The 22,277-nt window shown below is 42.7% G+C and overlaps 1 protein-coding gene across 2 annotated transcripts in view; it reads right to left on the reverse strand.

Annotated features, from left to right (window-relative positions):
• Positions 1-19,839: 19,839 nt before the first annotated feature.
• The window catches only part of TTC21A (tetratricopeptide repeat domain 21A), a 127,892-nt gene continuing 125,454 nt past the window's right edge, over positions 19,840-22,277 (reverse strand). For both annotated transcript variants that reach the window (XM_075315406.1, XM_075315405.1), the window contains exons 28-29: positions 20,114-20,181; positions 19,840-20,030 (exon numbers count right to left, since the gene is read on the reverse strand). In XM_075315406.1, coding sequence (XP_075171521.1) covers positions 19,953-20,030; positions 20,114-20,181 — 146 coding nt within the window. In that variant the 3' untranslated portion in view covers positions 19,840-19,952. The remainder of the gene's footprint in view (positions 20,031-20,113; positions 20,182-22,277) is intronic.

The following is a 22,277-nucleotide window of genomic DNA, read 5'->3' on the forward strand; positions in this document are numbered from 1 at the left end:
CGGATAGCACAAGGGCCACACACGGAACACACATACAGTTAGGTCCAGAAATATTTGGACAGTGACACAATTTTCGCGAGTTGGGCTCTGCATGCCACCACATTGGATTTGAAATGAAATCTCTACAACAGAATTCAAGTGCAGATTGTAACGTTTAATTTGAAGGTTTGAACAAAAATATTTGATAGAAATTGTAGGAATTGTACACATTTCTTTACAAACACTCCACATTTTAGGAGGTCAAAAGTAATTGGACAAATAAACCAAACCCAAACAAAATATTTTTATTTTCAATATTTTGTTGCGAATCCTTTGCAGGCAATCACTGCCTTAAGTCTGGAACCCATGGACATCACCAAACGCTGGGTTTCCTCCTTCTTAATGCTGTGCCAGGCCTTTACAGCCGCAGCCTTCAGGTCTTGCTTGTTTGTGGGTCTTTCCGTCTTAAGTCTGGATTTGAGCAAGTGAAATGCATGCTCAATTGGGTTAAGATCTGGTGATTGACTTGGCCATTGCAGAATGTTCCACTTTTTTGCACTCATGAACTCCTGGGTAGCTTTGGCTGTATGCTTGGGGTCATTGTCCATCTGTACTATGAAGCGCCGGCCGATCAACTTTGCGGCATTTGGCTGAATCTGGGCTGAAAGTATATCCCGGTACACTTCAGAATTCATCCGGCTACTCTTGTCTGCTGTTATGTCATCAATAAACACAAGTGACCCAGTGCCATTGAAAGCCATGCATGCCCATGCCATCACGTTGCCTCCACCATGTTTTACAGAGGATGTGGTGTGCCTTGGATCATGTGCCGTTCCCTTTCTTCTCCAAACTTTTTTCTTCCCATCATTCTGGTACAGGTTGATCTTGGTCTCATCTGTCCATAGAATACTTTTCCAGAACTGAGCTGGCTTCATGAGGTGTTTTTCAGCAAATTTAACTCTGGCCTGTCTATTTTTGGAATTGATGAATGGTTTGCATCTAGATGTGAACCCTTTGTATTTACTTTCATGGAGTCTTCTCTTTACTGTTGACTTAGAGACAGATACACCTACTTCACTGAGAGTGTTCTGGACTTCAGTTGATGTTGTGAACAAGTTCTTCTTCTCCAAAGAAAGTATGCGGCGATCATCCACCACTGTTGTCATCTGTGGACGCCCAAGGCCTTTTTGAGTTCCCAAGCTCACCAGTCAATTCCTTTTTTCTCAGAATGTACCCGACTGTGGATTTTGCTACTCCAAGCATGTCTGCTATCTCTCTGATGGATTTTTTCTTTTTTTTCAGCCTCAGGATGTTCTGCTTCACTTCAATTGAGAGTTCCTTAGACCGCATGTTGTCTGGTCACAGCAACAACTTCCAAATGCAAAACCACACACCTGTAATCAACACCAGACCTTTTAACTACTTCATTGATTACAGGTTAATGAGGGAGACACCTTCATAGTTAATTGCAGCCCTTAGAGTCCCTTGTCCAATTACTTTTGGTCCCTTGAAAAAGAGGAGGCTATGCATTACAGAGCTATGATTCCTAAACCCTTTCTCCGATTTGGATGTGAAAACTCTCATATTGCAGCTGGGAGTGTGCACTTTCAGCCCATATTATATATATAATTGTATTTCTGAACATGTTTTTGTAAACAGCTAAAATAACAAAACTTGTGTCACTGTCCAAATATTTCTGGACCTAACTGTATGTACCTTCAGAACGGACTGTGGAAAATCTTTGTGTTTTACATGGATGTGTGAAGCAGGCCTTACATAAAGTTCAGTTCTGGACTCGGATTTGACCTGAACCCCAATAGGTCACTGACTGGACAGTTGGGCTCTCCACTTACATTCAGACAGCCATAATCAGAGCACTTCTGGGTGAGGGAAAAGTTTTCCATAATTCATATAATCGGCTCCACCAAAATGGGCGAAGAGAGGGACAGGGGCGTCCAAATGTCTGAATGTCAATTTAATCAAATATATCATCGTTTTGTATGTCGGAAATGCATTTCTGGTGCAGCACACGGTGGCACTTGCCAGTCAAAAGAGGCGCCAAATTTCTTAATTAGTGTACACTCAGGGGTGGGCTGGCACGGGGGGCAGGCGGGCAATTGCCCTCTGGGCCGCTATCCCAACTGCTATACAGGGCCGGCCCCTGCTGCATAATGACATTATAACACATACATAGCCGCACACAGTTCACTGCGCACGGCCGTGTTTCCTGTACTGTGGTGCCACGGGGCCGACACTAACACATTTACAGGTGGAGACAGTGTCAGCCGGCCGCATTAATACCGTATAAGAGACACGGCTGTGTTATAACACTTCTTAATTAATTCAGTATTTTCTACCCCAGCAAGACTGGATGAATCGGCAATTTATTGTTTTCATATTTACTTTTAATATTTACTTTTTTTGATAGTTTAAAATATGAAAAAATATTACATAAATCTTGATATTTTTAAGTGTTAACCATTAGGGGGAGCAGCTGATGGCATTTGCCATGAAAGCCCAGTGTAGTGCTAGCTCACATTACTGCAGTGTTCTCCAGTCGGTCCATTGTGACTAGAGGAGTTATAACATGTCATTGAAGTTGCTTTGATTCCCTCCAGTGAATATTTCTGCAATTCTCCATATGCATTTATACGATGTTCTCCTGTTCATAGTAACTGAAACATATGGCTATAAATACCGGTGCTCTGCCTCGGGTGTACGGCTGCAGAATGCAGAAATCAGTGGCCATCATTTCCACCCTCCCCTGGGCCTGCACTAGAATACACTGGATATAAAGCTCCGCTCCGCGCCAATGTTTGATATATAAATTTCACTATCATCTGCGCTTCTGAAGGAACGGAGATTACCTCCTGGCACACGGCTCATCTGCGCAGACATGCTGAGCCAGATCTGCTAGGCAGCTAATTTACCTGTTTGTGTAGGTAAATGACTTTAATAAATGAAATGACAGTATGTGTGTAATACCTGCTCCACGGCTGGATCACTCTTAACACAATGTAAACACCACGATATCTGTGGCCAAAGCTGCACCGCAAAACCACAGCACTTTGCGGTAAAACAGAGTGACGTTTTGCCACAAGACTTTTGACTACGACTACATAGCATAAAGGACCTGAGCCATAAATCTAGGGACTTAAGGTACCGTCACACATAACGAGATCGCTAGCGAGGTCGCAGCTGAGTCGCGGTTTCTGTGACGCAGTAGCGATCCCGTTAGCGATCTCGTTATGTGTGACACCTACCAGCGATCAGGCCCCTGCTGTGAGATCGCTAGTCGTTGCAGAATGGTCCAGGCCATTTTCTTCAAAGGCCATGTCCTGCTGGGCAGGACACATCGCTGTGTTTGACACTGTGTGACAGGGTCACAGTGACTGCTGAGATCGTTCGGGATCGCTGGTAAGTCGTTGTGTGTGACTGGGTCTTTAACCTGAATAATCCAAATCAATGAAAGTCTGTCCAATCAGCCCAAACATGCAATTTGAATTGTTTTCTAGTTTTTTTATTTATTATTTTATATGACGTCATGAAATTCTGTAGTTCTGTCCACATAATCTTGTCACTTATCATCCCCGTGGCATCAGCTAATGATCCTATGTTAGCATACTCACATGTACAAGTTTCTTTGTAAGCCCACGGAAGGGGATTACAGTGGCTCAGTGGTTAGCACTGTTGCTTTGCTTTGTCCTAGGTTCAAATCCTACTAGGGACAACATCTGCAAGGAGTTTGTATGTTCTCCCCGTGATTGCTTTCGTTTCCTTGGGTTCTCCGGTTTCTTCCCACACTCCAAACACATCTTGATAGGGAATTTAGATTGTGAGCCCCAATGGGGACAGTGATGATCAAATGTGTAAAACGCTATGGAGTTAATGGCGCTATATAAGTCAATAAAATAAATAAAAATAAGTAAAAAATGTGCCCATTATCCTGGACTGATAATTATGATTCTAGCAAACATGGGTTCTTTTTGCAAAGGGTAAATTACTCCATTATAATAAAATATTCTCCTAATGAATTAAAGGGGTATTCCTAGAATCAAAAGTTTTCTATACATGAGAGAGGGGATAACTTACTGACGTCCGGGACCACTAGCGATCTAAAAAACTAGGTTCTGCAGAGCCTCCTCTTGAATGGAGTGGAAGTGCTCGTGCTCGACCTCCATTGATTGTCAACAGGAGTGCCACAGAAAGCGGCGCACAGCACTCATCTAATTACAGCAGACCTGCAGTTAATGATCGGAGCGGTGGTCAAGCATGTGCACCTCTGCCCCATTCAGAGATTCTGGAAATAACCCTTTAGATATTATCCCTATGTGAACCACACATTCCCAACATGAGGCATAACATAATGATCATGAGAGTCAATGTGCCGGGTGCCAAGTACTTAAGACACTGGTGCTGAGGCTGCAAAAAAATCAAAGCCCTGGAGACTGTGGCAGCCCAAAGTCCAGTGCCAGATTACCAATTAGGCACAGTAGGCACCGGCCTATGGGCCCCAGGTCTTTTGGGAGACCCACACATTAGATGACAAACAATATTGATTTGAAATTGAAAGAAAGCCACAATCAGTGTTCCGGCGCGGCAGGGTAACAGTGGAGGCCACCTGAAGGAAGAGAGCTCCGATGTGAACACTGCAGCGTTGGCAGTGAAATGTTTCGGCTGTTGGTGTATTTCAGAATTCACATGGAGTAATGATGGGTATCTTACCTCTCTACCACTCCCCATTCTGGCCCATCACAGCTGCCATGCCACGATGCCGCCCAGAAACTGATATGAAGCTTGCCAAGGAAATTGTTGAAATCTTGAAAATTCAGAATGAAGATTGTAAATATTGATATTATTCTTGTTTATTTTTTCTTTTATGACCTTGTATATACAGTATATTTACAGCACACTGAGGAAGGTCCACTTGCGACCGAAACATTTGTGCATTGTTTGGATTGCTATTCTTTATTAAACGTTTTCTCACGTTCATTGATTTTGAGCGCCAAATCTTCTCATACGAAGGGCTGCTGATAAGTCTTTGTGATCTTTTTTGTTTCTATGGTAACGAATGTTACATCACATGAAAGCCTTATGTGTCTAATATATGTTTTCAAAATGTTGTGTTTGTTTCTTATGGCAACAGTGTTCTACGCATGCAGGAAAACAAAATGGCGGAGTCTAATGCGATATTCACAGCAACTGATAGCAGAGGAGTGATAAAATTCTTGTTTCTGCAAGGAAAGTCCACAAAGGATATTCATGGTGATTTGTCGCAGACATTGGGGGATCAATGCCCTTCATATTCCACAGTTAAGAACTGGGTGGCTAAATTTAATACAGGCCACTTCAGCACCAATGATGAGGAACGTCCTGGATGACCGAGAGTGGTTGTTGTTCCAGAGGTCGATGCTGTGCATAACCTCATACTGGAGAATCAACACATTTCAGCTAAAGCAATAGCAGACATCATGGGGATTTCCCATGAACGTATTTGTGTCAATATCCATGAACATTTGGACGAGGAAGCGATCTGCAAAGTGGGTCCCCAAATGTTTGACAACAGTCATCAGTCCATTTGTCAGCGTTTCCGGACTGATAAGAACTTCCTGGATCAACTGCTCACTATGGATGAGACCTGGATTTATTTGTATGACCCTGAAAACAAGGATTAGTCAAAAGAGTGGAGGCACAGTGGTTCTCCTCATCAAAAGAAGTTCAGGTTGCAAAAATCAGCCACTAAGGTGATGGCGTCTGTGTTCTGGGATAAGGAGGGTGTGCTGCTAGTGGACTACCTTCAAAAGGGTTCCAAAATCAATGCAATGTATTACATTGAACTTATGGACCAACTGAAGGCAGCTTTAAAGGCCAAAAGGTGCGGTAAGCTGTCCAAAGGAATCTTGTTCCTGCAAGACAATGCCTCCGCTCACACTGCACAAGCGACCACGGCAAAACTGGCAGAGCTGGACTTCAGCTGGTTGACCACCCACCTTATTCACCAGATCTAGCTCTCTCCGACTATCATCTGTTTCCAAACCTGAAGAAACACCTCAAGGGTACCAAATTTCACACCATTTCTGATGCCATCTGCTACGTATGCTTGGTTTGAGGCACAACCGAAATGCTTATTTTTGCTAGGCTTACAGAACTTGGAATACCGATGTAAGAAGTGTGTTGTCATCAGTGGAGAGTATGTGGAATAAATGTAAAGTTTCATCATCCTATCTGGTTTCTTTCTGGGTAAAGCCAAAGACTTATCAGCAGCCCCTCATATCACTGTAAATATTAAGTCCTTGCACAAACTTGATGTACATTTCAATAACAGTTTAAAACTTATGAAATGCTGTAATTGTACTTCAGTAACAAGAGAAACATTAGATTGAAAGATCTAAAAACTCTGAAGCAGCGAAGTGTGAAAACCAAAAGATGTGTCAGTCTCAAAAATTTTGGCCACAACTGTTGTCACGAAATGAGGGGTAGGAAGTGGAAGTTACAGCCCCCTTTCCACCACCCGACAGACCGAGCACGTGACTCCCTCTCTAGCGCCCCTCTTATAGTCAGGCCAATTATGGAATTGCCCGACAATAAGCAAGGAGGCCGCTATTCTACTATGCCGATGATTGAAGGGCTCCCGGTGAGAGTAGGGTATATATTCCCCCGACCTCTGCGGATGGAATATATCTAAACCTCCCTCAGATCTCACTGGTTGCCCCACAATGATCCTTGGCATAAACTCGCTGCCACCAATCGATTACGATAACTATTACGCCGAGCACACAGACGTGGGATTCAGGATCGAGATAACAGAACAGCCCAAAATTAAATTCTATATTTTAATTGGCCTAAGGCGCACTAGAAACTACAATATATACAATATGGAATTTACAGAATATATATAGATAGGTCAGAGTACATTTACAGGTTAGTTATGGATCACAAGCAGGCATACAGATCAAGCAGTTACCCTATGCGTCTGGCTACAGGGGAGCGCCGTTCGACCAGGGTTTCATGGACTTCCTCACATGTGTATCAGACACAAGGCCCCCGAGTAAAGACAAGCCAAAACATGGCCACATTGCCTTTATCAAACTGGCTCCAATCCATGTCCCCTCCTACCTAGTGACCTCACAGGGGAGGACTGCCCCACCCCTGGCTTGAGTCTAAAATAATATCCCAAAGTGATTATTGGCCATAACTTTGCCTGGAAACGTCGTAGGCGGACGCCAATGCTTTCATTTTTACAGTTATGATTTTACCTTCACAATGATAGGACACATGGTTAGACTGCTGGTGCCCCACTGGCCAATATCCAGATTGGGATACCTACAGAGGTCCCACACTTATATAAAATATGTGCTGGGATCGTCAGCATGCCGGGATGCGATATTTCTGCTTGACATGTTTATAGGAAGCACGGCTCACGAGATATTAAACATTTATTCCTGGTGCCTGTCTGTCTCAGGAGTACAGGATGCCTGTAATCAGTCTGTGACTTCTTCTACAGCATCACAGAGGGGGGTCTTCCTTCCCCTTTGTGTTCTCAAGGCCTAAACAGCTCACCTAATTTCCATATCATAGGAGATTACCTTTTGGTCACACAGACAATTTCCTCAAGTTAATTAGCATACTGATTGAAGCCTCCTTAGGCCTTAAGGCCGAGTCACACACAAGAGATATGGTCATACCCTGATAAGATGGCGGCTATAGGAATATGGCTTGATAGCTCAGAATATATCCCTATTTCCTCACAACTGTATTTATGTGAACAGAGCTGTCTGCAGTGGAATATGGGTGCAGACAGCAAGGTTCCCTATCCTATCCTGAAGATAATGTATTATGTATATTATAAAAAACAAATTACTAAAATATATTATTGTTTACTTATTTCTTTTTCTGATGTTAGATTTTATTTAATCCTAATTGCTGTATCATCTTATATCATCTCAACTGGTGTTAGAGATATGGAACTAAGTGCATTGGTAACCTTAGTCTGGAGGAGATGTTTTGTAAGCGTAACCTGTGACCTGTGCAGAGGTCATTGTGCAGTGAGGGGGCAGAGGTGAGCTGAGCCCATTAGCTATTGTAAATGGTGACTCCTGTGTTATGTGGCTCCTGCCTGTGACGATGATGGGATGCACTTGTTCTCAATAAGCCATGCGCTCTGTAAATGTTGAAGTTAAAACTTACCAACCCTTCATAGAGGTAGAATTGTTATTGGGCTCATTGATCCTCATTAACTCTTTCCTGTTAGATGAGAATTGAGATGACTAAGAAGTGATTACTACACAACAGGAAGTGTCAGACTATTATGAGTTTAGTCGCCAGAGCAAAAAGTGCAAGTGTTCAGAATTTTTTATGTACATATGGAAAAATTTAGAAAATAACCGAAAACTATTGTTATCATAAACTTGATTTAAAAGAGTATTCCTATCTCCAATATCCTATCCTACTGTAATAGATGTAATAATAATAGCAAATTCCTCCAATTAGAAATATAGTATAGCTCTCCTGATTAGCCATGTCTCTTACCTCATGTGCAGGGCATTACAGTAGCTTAGGCATCCATGGTTACGTTCACCAGCAACCAACTTAGGCCCCTTTCAGACGTCCATGTTTAAACAGGTGCAAACCACACGTACCGGTATGGTCATCTGTGTAACATCCATGTGTCATACATGTGTTGTCTGTGTTGGCGTACATGTGACATCTGTGCAGAATCGGACTGGCTACCGGAGAAACCTCCAGTAATACCAGGCCTGGCTGCGGTTACCTGCATTGAACTCCGGAGCTCTCAACTGAGCTCCAGAGTGGAGCCTGGACTGAACTCTGGGTTTGCAGGACTGAACCGTGAGCACTGACTCATTCCACGGCGATTGCGGTTCAGTTCATGTCACAGCTGCGGACAGGCTGGGCTGAACTCCAGAGCTAAGGTGACAGCTTCGGAGTTCAGCCCAGCCTGTCCACGGCTGCCATGAACTGAACCGCAATCACCGGGGAATCAGTCGGCGCTTGCAGTTCAGTCCTGCAAGTTACGTGATGTGATCATGTGGATCTGGTGGTTGTCATTGTAGCACAGGGTCATGTGATGAGTCTGACTCCTGTGCTCACATGACTAAGTTCCTGTAAGAAACAGCTGAGTGCTGCTTGCTACAAGAGATGATCCCCACCTATTGTCTCCTCCCCAAAATCCTATAGAATGTAAGCCCGCAAGGGCAGGGCCCTCTTCCCTCTGTACTAGTCTGTCTACTGTAACTTGTATATGTATTCTATATGTAACGCCCTTCTCATGTACAACACCATGGAATTAATGGTGCTCTATAAATAAATAAAAAATAGTAATAATAATAATAATAATAATAATAATAATGATCATTTCTCCCGGTCTGAGTGATGCAGCTGTGATCGGGAGAAATGAATGAGCGATCAGAATGCTGATCATTATAGCCCCCTAGGGGACCTAGTAAAATAAAAAAAAAGTATAAAAAAAGTTTTGAAAAATTAAAAAAAAATAAAAAAGCCTAAAAGTTTAAATCGCCCCATTGAAAATTAAAGGGTTAAACAAATAATAAATATACACACATTTGGTATCGCCGCATGCAGAAACGCCTGATCTATAAAAATATAAAATAAATTAGTCTGATCGGTAAACAACGTAGTGGAAAAAGAAAATCTGTTTTTTGGTCGCCACAAATTTTGCGCAAAATGCAAAAAACAGGCGATCAAAAACGTAGCATCTGCACAAAAATGGTACGGTTAAAAACGTCAGTTCAATACGCAAAAAATAAGCCATCACTGAGCCATAAATCCTGAAAACTGAGAATGCTACGGGTCGCAGAAAATAGCGCAAAACGTACACCATTTTTTTCGGCCAAACTTCATATTTTTTTTTAACCCCTTGGATAAAAGTAAACTTATTCATGTTTGGTGTCTACGAACTTGCACCAACCTGAGGCATCACTGCGACACTAAAGTTTTACCATATAGTGAACACAGTGAATAAAATATCTTGAAAGCAAGAGTGCAATTGCACTTTTTTTTGCAATTTTTCCGCATTTGGAATTTTTTTTGCAGTTTTCCAGTACACTATATGGTAAAACCATTGGTTTCATTTAAAAGTACAGCTCGTTTTGCAAAAAAGCAAGCCCTCACATGACCATATTGACTGAAGTATAAAAAAGTTCTCTCTCTTGCAAGAAGAATGGCGAAAAAAAAAATGATAAGCGCAAAATTGGCCAGTTGTGAAGGGGTTAAAAAATGACATGGGGACCAACTCAATTTTCATATCCAGCACAGGACCAGCAGCAGCTGCAGTCTGCATCCCTCAGCAGTGTGTGTGGCCTGGTCAGGTGGTCATCACTGCTATGTGTGCTTCCCTGCAGGGACCTGGACCTCATAAGGTGAGCCCAGGTCACCGCAGGGGCGCCCTCAGCAGTGTGTGCGGGCCCGGCAGTGACGTCACGGGTTAATTGAAGTTCACAAAGAACTCAGATGACATCCTGACAACTCCCCCGTGACACCCACGCTACAGTGGGTTTCGCAGCAATAACGTCACAGTTTCATCAGAGTTCACAATGAACCCGTGAAGTGACAGACGCTACACCCGCGGTAGCTTGGGTGTCATGGGGGTGTTGTCAGGATGTCATCTGAGTTCCTTGGATACTCCGATGACATCCTGACCTCACTGCACACACTGCTGGATACTCACCGATGCTGTTCCCGGCACTGATGTCTCCGGCGCTGCTCCGGTTTCCAGCTCCTCAGTGCAGAGCATATTCAATGAGTATAATGAGCGGGGGTCAGAAGCAGGAGGCAGCAGAGCCGAAGACAGCAATGCTGGAGACAGGTGAGTATAGAAATTAATTTTATTTCAGAGACGTGTTTTCACCCTGATGTCACACAGATCACATCAGTGTGTGGTACATGTGACTGCGTGCTGCTGGAGAAAAAAGAGACAGGTCTGCGTGTGTGCGGGGAAATGCAGGGCCACACAGTGCGTGTGAAAACACGGACGTGTGAAGAACACCATAGACTGAAAACGGATGTCACACGTACCTGAAACACGGACGCCTGAAAGCGGCCTGTCACTATACGAGTGGTGGTAACCATGGATACCTAACTGCAATGCCCTGCACATTAGGTAAGCGACATAGCTGATCAGGAGAACTATACTACATTTCTATGCTAATATTATTATTACATATTGGGATAGGATCTTGAAGATAGGAATATCTCTTTAATTATTAGGTGATTATATGATACGTTTCTTTTAAAAATGATTGTCCAGTCTCTAAACATTTTTTTTTTTTTTAAAAAAACACCCAGTATTATAAAATCAATGATACTAACCTTACGGGTGCATTCACACAACCGTATAAATAGGACAGAGATCTGGCTGCAATGTTCGGATTGGACGTGCGTCTCCCGATTGCGACAGCTGCATAAAAATATATGAAGAGATCACGTTGAGCATAATGAGCGGGCCCGGATGCAGTGACAGCAGTGCCAAAGACAGCAGTGCTGGCGACAGGTGAGCATAGAAAATCATTTTATTTCAAAGACACGTGTTTTCTCCGGTACGTGTCACACTGATGCTATACAGATCACATCACTGTGTGGTCTGTGTGACATCAGTGCTGACGGAAAAAAACAGACTTGTCTCCGTGCGGAACACACGGACATGCGTGTGCGCCACAAGGACACATGGTCCGTGAAAAATCACTGATGTGTGTGCAGACCCATGGATTCTAATGGGTCTGCGTATGTTCATGTCTCTGGTACGTATGAAAACAGATGTCCTACGTACCGGAATCATTGACGTGTGAAGGGGCCCTTACAGTGACACTCCAAGTTGGATACTTTACAGGTTTTTTGGTTTAATGCCTTTGCATTGCTTCTCCAAGTCTTTATTGACAGGCTGCAGCAGTGACGTCATAGCGACAGTGTACGTAAACGCTGCAGTCAATCAGCACAATCTTATGGACAGAAACTTATACCGATAAAGCCCTTAAAACTTTATCTGCTACACTTGCAAGCTTCAAACGGAACGTGAAAACTCATCTGTTCAGGAATGCCTATAATCTTCAATGACCCCACTGCTTTACCACCACCACAGCTACTGCCTCACCACCGTGCGGAGCCGCCACCGCCTCACCAATCACCACCGTGTGGAGCCGCCGCCTCACCACCATGTGGAGCCGCCGCCTCGCCACCGTGCTGAGTCGCCTCACCACCGTGCGGAGCCGCCACCGCCTCACCAATCACCACCGTGTGGAGCCGCTGCCGCCTCACCACCGTGTGGAGCCGCCGCCTCACCACCGTGTGGAGCCGCCGTCTCACCACCGTGCGGAGCCGCTGCCACCTCACCACCGTGCGGAGCCGCCACCGCCCAACCAACACCCCACCTACTGTCTCCTCCCCAAAATCCTTTAGAATGTAAGCCCGCAAGGGCAGGGCCCTCTTCCCTCTGTACTAGTCTGTCTATTGTAACTTGTATATGGATTCTGTATGTAACCCCTTCTCATGTACAGCACCATGGAATCAATGGTGCTCTATAAATAAATAAATTAATAATAATAATAATAATAATAATAATAATAATAATAATAATAAAAAGGATGTAGATAATTATTACTTATTTTGTTTTTTGCCATTTACAGCCCATTAACTTTTTAGGTCCCTGCACAGGTTGCACCAATATTACGTCCACCCCTCACTCTGATGGACATGTAAAAACTTTTTATTGCCATATGCAAAATTCCTCTAATACCTTTGTAGAATTCACTGGTAATATTTCATAACTTTATCAAACTAATCTGCTCTCCACATAATCCTGACTATTATCAGCGCCGGAGTGATGAAAACAATTGTGTTTTAGTTGGACGGTCGCTATAGAAACCACTTATATTTGCTGATTCCGTTTCTCTGGCAAAGCCTTGGACTCTCGCCAAATTTTCCTGTATTATTTTTTTTTTTCTTATATAGACACACCCGACCTTAAAGATTTGTGATCATTGGAAGGATAAGAGGGGAAAAAAGCGATGTTTTGTAAAGAAATCCAGTAAGTAATAGCAGATGTGTTTTTTTTATTTTTTTTCGACTAAGCCTTTCAGTTTGACTAAATTTATAAGCAGTGACAAAGAAGACTTCCTGGAACATTGCAGCTGATCTGAATGAGATGAGAGCAGGGATGTACTGTGTGAAAAGTTACAAGAGGTCAAGCAAGAAAGAGTGGGAGACTACTGCCATCTAGTGCTAAATAGTGTGTACTGCACAAGCAAAGTATAATTCTTGTTACTTATACACAAGATCTGGAGCGTATCATTTATCATGAACAATGCAACATTTCATGAATATGTCTCAGAAATCCCTCTGGTATACAACTGGTTTTATATAGGTTCAGAACTTGTTCCTGTGTTACACAGACTGGATCCAAACAATCCATAGCTTCAGAAATGTATAGCTTATTAATAACTATGGTGGATTAATAACCCCTACTATCCCTGATCTTGGGTGGAGCTGCCATTTTATTCTACATTATTAGTTTGTAAGAACATAGTAACAGAATAGTCAAGCGATTCACATGTTAATACTTTGTAGATCACCTTTAGCTGCAGTTACTGCTGCAAGTCTTTTGGAGTATATCTCTATCAGCTTTGCACATCTAGAGGCTGAATTGAAATTTTTGGCCATTTTTCTTTGCAAAATAAGCTGTGGCTCAGTGAGATTGGATGGAGACGTCTGTGAACAGCAATTAATATATTTTGCCACAGAATCTCAATGGGATTTAGGTCTGGACTGTGACTTTGCCATTCACACACATGAATATACTTTGATCTAAACACTTCTATTGTAGCATTGGCAGTATGTTTAGAGTCATTGTCCTGCTGGAAGATTAACCTACACCTCAGTCTCAAGTCTTCTGCAGCCTCTAACAGGTTTTCCTTCAGGATTCTCCTTTATTTAGCTCCATCCATCTTCCCATCAACTCTGACCAACTTCCCTGTCCCTGTCCCTGCTGCAGAAAAGTCTCCCCACAGTATGATGCTGCCACCAGCATGTGTGACCTGGCCAGGAATGGCAATCTGCCAAGGCGAGCATATGCCCACTGGGTTGGAGCACTCCACTACAAAGTGGGTCGCCAGGCCTTTAAAACGTCTACTTGCTCACAATGTGTGCAAGCTTGCACTCATATTCACAGCTCTGCCATGGCTCAAACAGTGTTGTTTTTCGTGTGGCAGTGGCCAATACCCTTGTGAGGACATTGTATTATGGGTGGAGTGGAGTCTTCTTCTGCGGTCCCAATGCTGCAGCACTTCATTTTCCCCTCCATCTCCCTGATCTGGGTGAGCCCAATATAAAAACATATTATCTATACAGCAGTTGCAGCCTCCTATAATGTACATACAGCAGTTTCAGCATCCTATAATTTATATACAGCAGTTTCAGCATCCTATAAGGTATATACAGCAGTTACAGCCTCCTATCAAATGTATATAGACTGCTGTATATACATTATAGGATGTGCTGTATATACATTACAGGAAGTCGCAACTGCTGTATGTACAATTTATAGGAGGCTATGACTGTTGACAACCTCCTATAAAATGCATATACAGCAGTTGCAGCCTCCTATAATATATATATACTTGCTCAACAGATATTTTTTGAGCCGCATTTTAAAAAACTGTCCTTAGCATTATGACCCTTGGTAATCACCTCACGCTGATCAGATATCTAATAGGTGAAGATATATATAAAGCGGAAAATGTGTGTCCTGAAGGATCTCAAATCTCAGTTACAAAAACGGTCTCACAGTCAGACTGTTTTAGTTGTCCATAGCAACTAACCACAGCTCAGCTTTCACTTTACCTCAGCAGCTTCAATGCTGAAAGCTGCACTCTGGTTGCTACACTTTGGCTGCTTACCGTGAGGCAATTTTCACAAATGAAGCCCTAAATACTTCTACAGTGGTTATAGGCAACCAGAATGATCTTACTGTGAGGAATTCTGATAAATGAGGCCCCAGTTATTGTGCAGTGATTGTTGACAGCCACTGCTATAGTTACAGACTTCAGAGCGAGTTGTCAGGTTGCCCCACCTTAGCGACTATATGGTTGCTGCCCCTCTAAAAGCAACTCTTTGAATGCTGTTTTATTAATTCTTTAAAGCCCTTTGGGCAAAATCTGTGTTTTTCTTTCAACACACAGACACCCATTTTCTCCTTTATTTCTATACAGCCTAAATTCAGGGGGACAAATCTCGTGAAGGGGGTAGATTTCAAGTTGTAATGTTTGCAGTATTTTTAGTCTGGTGTTAAAGACAGGCCATGCAAAATTTCACTGAAATCAAATGAAAACTGTGGTTTTTGCATTCAATGGGCGGCCACCACACAGATTTTCTGATATACTATATATATATATATAATATTATATTTTGTAGATATACACACACACACACACACACACACACACACACACATCTCTCACCAGTAATTGATTGGTTTTCTGAGCCCTACAATACTTTAGAACTGCCCATTTTAGAGTGGCCTTTATTGTGGCCAGCCTAAGGCACAACTGTGCAATAATCATGCTGTCTAATATGCATCTTCATAAGCCACACCCAGGGCCGCCACTATTACTGGTGTATGGGACCTGGTGAAGAGGGGGGCCTGGCACAGGCCCGGGGTAATTACTTAGCTTTATTAAGCCCTGGGCCCCAGTTACAGCCACAGCAGAGGGGGCCGGCCATGTCGTTTTCGCCACTACACATGGTTAATTTGTATGCTAAGTGCTACAGGTGCAACGCATGTAAATTAGCCATGTGCTGGAGCCAGCGGCAGTGGAGCTGGGCAGGGTGCATCATCTCTCTGACCTCATCACACTGTTACGGGTAACATAGAGCTGCAGAGATGGTGAGGGCACAGCAAGGAAAGGTAAGCGCTCCATGAGCTGAAGACAGCAGTGGGATGGTCACAGAGGCTGGGGGTGGTAGTGGGGGGGCCCGCTGACCCCAGTCCCTGCGTCAGCTGGATGTGCGTCCAAGGGCACACATCCAGCTGAAATGCATTGCGGCGCAAAAAGGATGACGTTCCACGTGGGAGGCGGGTGGGTGAGTAGAATGATTTTTTTTTGCACTAGAGACAGAATGGAGACATTTACCAGGATGGGGTCAAATATACCAGGAGGGGCCACGGAAGGGGACATATATACAAGGTGAAGGACATATATACCATGAAGGGGAGAAAAAAAGAATGGGGACATATATACCAGAATGGGTCCAGGATGGGACATATATGCCAGGATGGGGACAAATAAATCAGGATGGGGACATATATATCAGGAGGGGGACATATATATCAGGAGGGGGGCATATATATCAGGAGGGGGACATATATGCTAGCAAGGGGACAATTAAATCAGGATGGGGACATATATATCAGGAGGGGGACATATATATCAGGAGGGGGGCATATATATCAGGAGGGGGACATATATGCTAGCAAGGGGACAAATACATCAGGATGGAGACATATATATCAGGATGGGTGCAGGAAGGGGAAATACATACCAGGAAGGGCCCAGGATAGGGCTATATACCAGGAGGGGGACATATATTTACATATAAACCTGGCTTTTATTGATACAAAACATATAAGGGTGACAAAGACAATGGTTGAAAACATGATTGACAAGAGATAAAATAGAATAAGGTTTATGCACATTTGGAATTATGGGTGCTCAAGAAGGATTCAAACCCGTCATTAGATACAAGAAAACTTTGTACACCAAAATTGAATATAAGGACATTATTATACAGGCAATCCAAAAATGTAACGTTTTGACCCCTATATTTGGATCTTCATCAGACAATAGATTCTTGTGTAGGGATATGCCTCCTTGCGTGTAAGACGCTCTGCTATACTGCGCCATTATATCTATACAGAAAAGCAATCTGATTTATCTATATAGATCTCACGGTGATTTTGACAGTGTCACCATCTTTAAGGCATACCCTAACAAGAATCTATTGTGTCTGATGAAAACCCAAATATAGGAGTTGAAACGTTACATTTTTGGATTGCCTGTATAATAAAGTTCTTATATTCAATTTTGGTGTGCCAAGTTTTCTTGTATCTAATGACAAGAGAAAAAGAATGGATGAAATAAGGGATGGACAGAATCCTGTACTTATCCCCAATGAAGTATTAGGGAACAGATAATAGAATTCACAATAAGTATACAAACAATATAGTGTCCGCAGATAAATAATATAATTACAAAACACCCAATACCTGGCTGTAGAGCCTTACCTTAAAGGTAATGTGACAGTAGGTTAGTAGAGGATATAAAAAAATGTCCTGCAGTTTCTTATTGCAGTATATCTTTTGCATTGTTTAATCTCATTGCCTGTGTTGTATTTACTCCGTGAGTCTTATTATTAAGGTTTTATACCCTCTATTGACTTACTGCCACATTACCTTTAAGATGAGGCTCTATAGCCAGGTATTGTGTGTTTTGGGATTATATTATTTTTCTGTGGACATTGGCTTGTTTATATACTTATTGTGCATTCTATCAGTGCCCTGATACTTCATTGGGGATAAATACAGGATTATTATGTCCATGCCCTATTTCATCCATTCCTTTTTCTCTAGTTAATCATGTTTTTAACCTTTGTTTTTGTCAGCCTTATATGTTTGTATCAATAAAAGTCATGTTTATATATAAATAGCTGGTTGTGCAAATTTTTTACTACGCAGCTTTTTTCCTTTCATGTTACAATTTTTTTTTTGCATAGTTTTTGTTAGCACTCCTCCCTTTATATTTATTACCCCATGGTGCCCACTACTTCTTTCTTAAAGTGTTGTGAGGAACAGTATGTGGGGGGGGGGATATTATAAAGACTGGCAGCTTGTGTGGGAGGATATTATAAAGAGGGGCAGCTTGTGTGGGGGGATAGTATACAGAGGGGCAACTTGTGTGTGGGGATAGTATACAGAGGGGCAGGTTGTGAGGGGATATTATACAGAGGGGCAGTGTGTGTGTGAGATATTATACAGAGGCGCAGTGTGTGTGTGGGGAAAATTATACAAAGGGGCAGTGTGTGTGTGGGGTATATTATACAGAGGGGCAGTGTGTGTGTGTGGGGGATATTATACAGAGAGGCAGTGTGTGTGAAGGATATTATACAGAGGAGCAGTGTGTGTGTGTGGGGGATATTATACAGAGAGGCAGTGTGTGTGAAGGATATTATACAGAGGAGCAGTGTGTGTGTGAGGGGATATTATACAGAGAGGCATTGTGTGGGAGAGATGTTATACAGGGGGGCAGTGTGTTAGAGATATTATGAAGAGGGGAGGTGTAGAAGGTGTATTATGGAGAGGGGTGGTGTAGGGGGTGTATAATTAATTTTCGGAGGGAAATACTTCATTTTCTGGAACAACGTCAAGGGTGCTAACACTTTTGGGAGCTATTAAAATGTGCTTGGTGAGGGTGTAGTGCAGAAGTTGATTTTTCAAAAAGTGCCAGTGAGACTGTGGAAGGTTTGAGGCGGAGCTGGGGTGGAGCCTGGACGAAGTCTCAAGGGGGACAGAAAATGTTACCAGTATGGGGCCCTGAAATTCCTGGTGGCGGCCCCTGCTACACTTGTAAGGTGTATGAATTATCTCCACAAAAGAGAAATGCTCACTAATACCAATTTAGACAAATTTATGAACAATATTCGAGAGAAAAAGTCCTTTTATGTAACTAGAAAAAGTCTTAGATCTTTGAGTTCAGCTCACGAAAAATGGGAGCAAAAACAAAAAAGTGTTAAGTTTATATTTTTGTTCAGTGTATTAACTTAATTTTGCTTAGATGAGGGAAATGAGGTTATCTATAGTCAGTGCAAGTATCTGTTTTAAGAATTAAGAGTTTGTAGACCAAAAAGGATGAGGAATGTGCCATCTTTACATTGTCCGAAATCTTTAAGTACTAGTTATCAAAATGTGAGTGGGCAAATTCTTGAAGGCATAATGTAAAGGCAACGTCTCACTAAGCGACATCGCTGCTGAGTCACGTTTTTTGTGACGCAACAGTGATCTTGCTAGCGATGTCGCTGTGGGTGACATCCAGCAACGACCTGCCGCCTGCTGTGAGGTCGCCGGTCATTGCTGAATGTCCTGGACCATTTTTTGGTCGTTGCTCTCCCGCTGTGAAGCACACATCGCTGTGTTTGACAGCGAGAGAGCAACGATCTGAATGTACAGGGAGCAGGGAGCCGGCTTCTGCGGACGCTGGTAACCAAGGTACACATCGGGTAACCAAGCAAAGCGCTTTGCTTGGTTACCCGATATTTACCTTGGTTACCAGCGTCCGCAGCTTCTAGAAGCCGGCTCCCTGCTCCTTGCACACGTAGCCAAGGTACACATCGGGTAACTATAAGCAAAGCGCTTTGCTTAGTAACCTGATGTGTACTATGGTTACCAAGCACAGCGTCGTTACACGGGTCGCTGGTGGCTGATCTCTGTGGAGATCTGACTGATTGACAGCTCACCAGCAACCATGTAGCGACGCTCCAGCGATCCCTGCCAGGTCGGCTCGCTGGTGACGTCGCTGGAGTGTCGCTAAGTGTGACGGTACCTTAAGGCCAGTTCTGTGTGCTGCGAGCCACTGGAATTGCAGTAAAGCTGGTTATACACGTTCAACAATCCCAGTTTGAGTACGACCTGCCTGACAAACACTCAATTTCGTCATATATGATAATGAGGCTTTTGAGTTTGGGTCAGAAGACCAGCAGACGGTCCGGACATCATGGTCTGCACTTAGACTGTGAATGACGGTGATGAAAAACTGACGAAGGAATTCACAAGAAACAATCAAGTATAAAACAAAACAACCTTTTATTACAGATATCAATTGTTTAGAAACAATAATCTAAAAGGAACACTTGTGGTAACAGGACATATGACAGGTATGGCTTCTATGCCCATCGTCTTATGGCTTGAGATTGGCTTGAGCTTTTTCCAGTATTTCTTTTCTCATTTTTGGATAAGTAGGGTGAGCTTTAAGTACCTACAAAACAATATCTGGTGGTTCATGCTCCAAAAGAAGACTGGATGTTATAGTAACTATATAAATATCCAATCAGTATTTACCTTATGACAAATATCTATGGCATCCACATACTTCTTGTCTTTCATATAGTTGAACGCAAGCCTGAAACCTGGAACAATTACGGTACATAAGCAAAATATTAAAAATATTAAACACATTATTCCTCTTCTCTTCAATCCATGTCTTGTAATATTTATTTTTATACCACGAATTTTATTGTAATAATCATCACATTGCTCAGTACTTCTTTTACAGCCATAGTCTCCAGCAGAGGGCGCTTTTACACAGGGGGATGAGGAATGACGCTTTATTTGCCCCAAAGGGATGTCTCTCACATGTCTGATACATTGAATATTTACTGATTTTTAATAAGGGTGTGCTTCGTGAATAGAAAGTAAATAATTAAAAAAATGTCAGTAGGAATACATTTCTAGACAACTCGGGAGGTAGTCACTATAGAACATTAAAATGTCTAGACAGAAACTTGTTCTAGAATATTAAGATGGCCAGTGCTTGTGAGCATGTGCTGTAAAAAGCTCCTCACACTCCTTCGTATGTAGGAAGATGTGCTCCTTATTGATATTCTGTTACTGGAGACACCAGGGGTGGGAAGAGGACACTCACACTGCTGTCCATCCTGTCTATCTGATCTAATATTGGAGATACCAGGGGTGCTGAGGTAAGAAGAAGCTGCTTACTCTGCTGTCCATCCTATCTGATCTACTACTGGAGATACCATGGGTGCTGAGGTAAGAAGAAATAATAAATAATAAATTTGAGATTTTTCGTAGATAGAAAAAGCTCACCAACCAGCGCTGAATAATAAGATTATTTGATATTTTGATATTTTATTATTTTATTAAATAGCAGTATGAAAATAACAATGAATAGTAATACTACTACATAGGACAGGACACAAAGGACAAAATAGATATGCAGACAAGAAGAAGTGTAATAAAACTGTACTCTCGTGGGGCCCCGGCCGGTGGCACCACGAATATTAATAAGTGTTAGTAAAACTAAAAGTCCGACCAAGAAAAACAACTTCCTCAGGAATGATCAAAAAATGAATAGTAATTGTTACAAGAGTTTTTTTTCAAGGGGGGGTACCACGTCCGTGCTAGCCCATATGTGAGGGCAAGGATTCCTTCTGGCGGGTACTAGTGCCCAGATGAATACTTCAAAATTGATTAAATTGCACTGACATCCACGCTGCAAGTTTTCACGGTCCCTGAATGAGATTGAATATGCCGCGCTTCTACCAAAGGGTCTAACAGGCAGAGGGATCAGTGCACCAGGAACTCGTTACAAGTCCCGGTGTATGTTACCTGACACCCGCGCTGGCAATGGGAGCTCCGTGAAGTATGGTCCTTGCGTGGAGCGATTCTCTCTCCCAGCTGGAGAGGAGGGAATAATGCCGGGTCGCGGTTTGCGAAAGGATCCTTGAGGAAGGGGGACTGGTGACGCCCCCGAAACGCGCGTCGGATCTAGCTCAGTTTAATATTGTGAAGTGGACGTAATTGTCTGCCTGTTTCTATCGACTACGGACTCTGCCGGTTCACTGGCAAGTGAACGCCTAAGCAAGGTGCACGGAGGAATCTATGTCCTAGGACGGTGCAATCCTGCTACAGCAACTCTCAACTAGTATCCTGTTTGGATACCTCTGCCTGTTAGACCCTTTGGTAGAAGCGCGGCATATTCAATCTCATTCAGGGACCGTGAAAACTTGCAGCGTGGATGTCAGTGCAATTTAATCAATTTTGAAGTATTCATCTGGGCACTAGTACCCGCCAGAAGGAATCCTTGCCCTCACATATGGGCTAGCACGGACGTGGTACCCCCCCTTGAAAAAAAACTCTTGTAACAATTCCTATTCATTTTTTGATCATTCCTGAGGAAGTTGTTTTTCTTGGTCGGACTTTTAGTTTTACTAACACTTATTAATATTCGTGGTGCCACCGGCCGGGGCCCCACGAGAGTACAGTTTTATTACACTTCTTCTTGTCTGCATATCTATTTTGTCCTTTGTGTCCTGTCCTATGTAGTAGTATTACTATTCATTGTTATTTTCATACTGCTATTTAATAAAATAATAAAATATCAAAATATCAAATAATCTTATTATTCAGCGCTGGTTGGTGAGCTTTTTCTATCTACGAAAAATCTCAAATTTATTATTTATTATTTGTTTGTACCCAGGCAATT

This window comes from Anomaloglossus baeobatrachus, chromosome 6 (genome assembly GCF_048569485.1).
Source record: "Anomaloglossus baeobatrachus isolate aAnoBae1 chromosome 6, aAnoBae1.hap1, whole genome shotgun sequence".
In the NCBI taxonomy this organism is placed as follows: Eukaryota; Metazoa; Chordata; class Amphibia; order Anura; family Aromobatidae; genus Anomaloglossus; species Anomaloglossus baeobatrachus.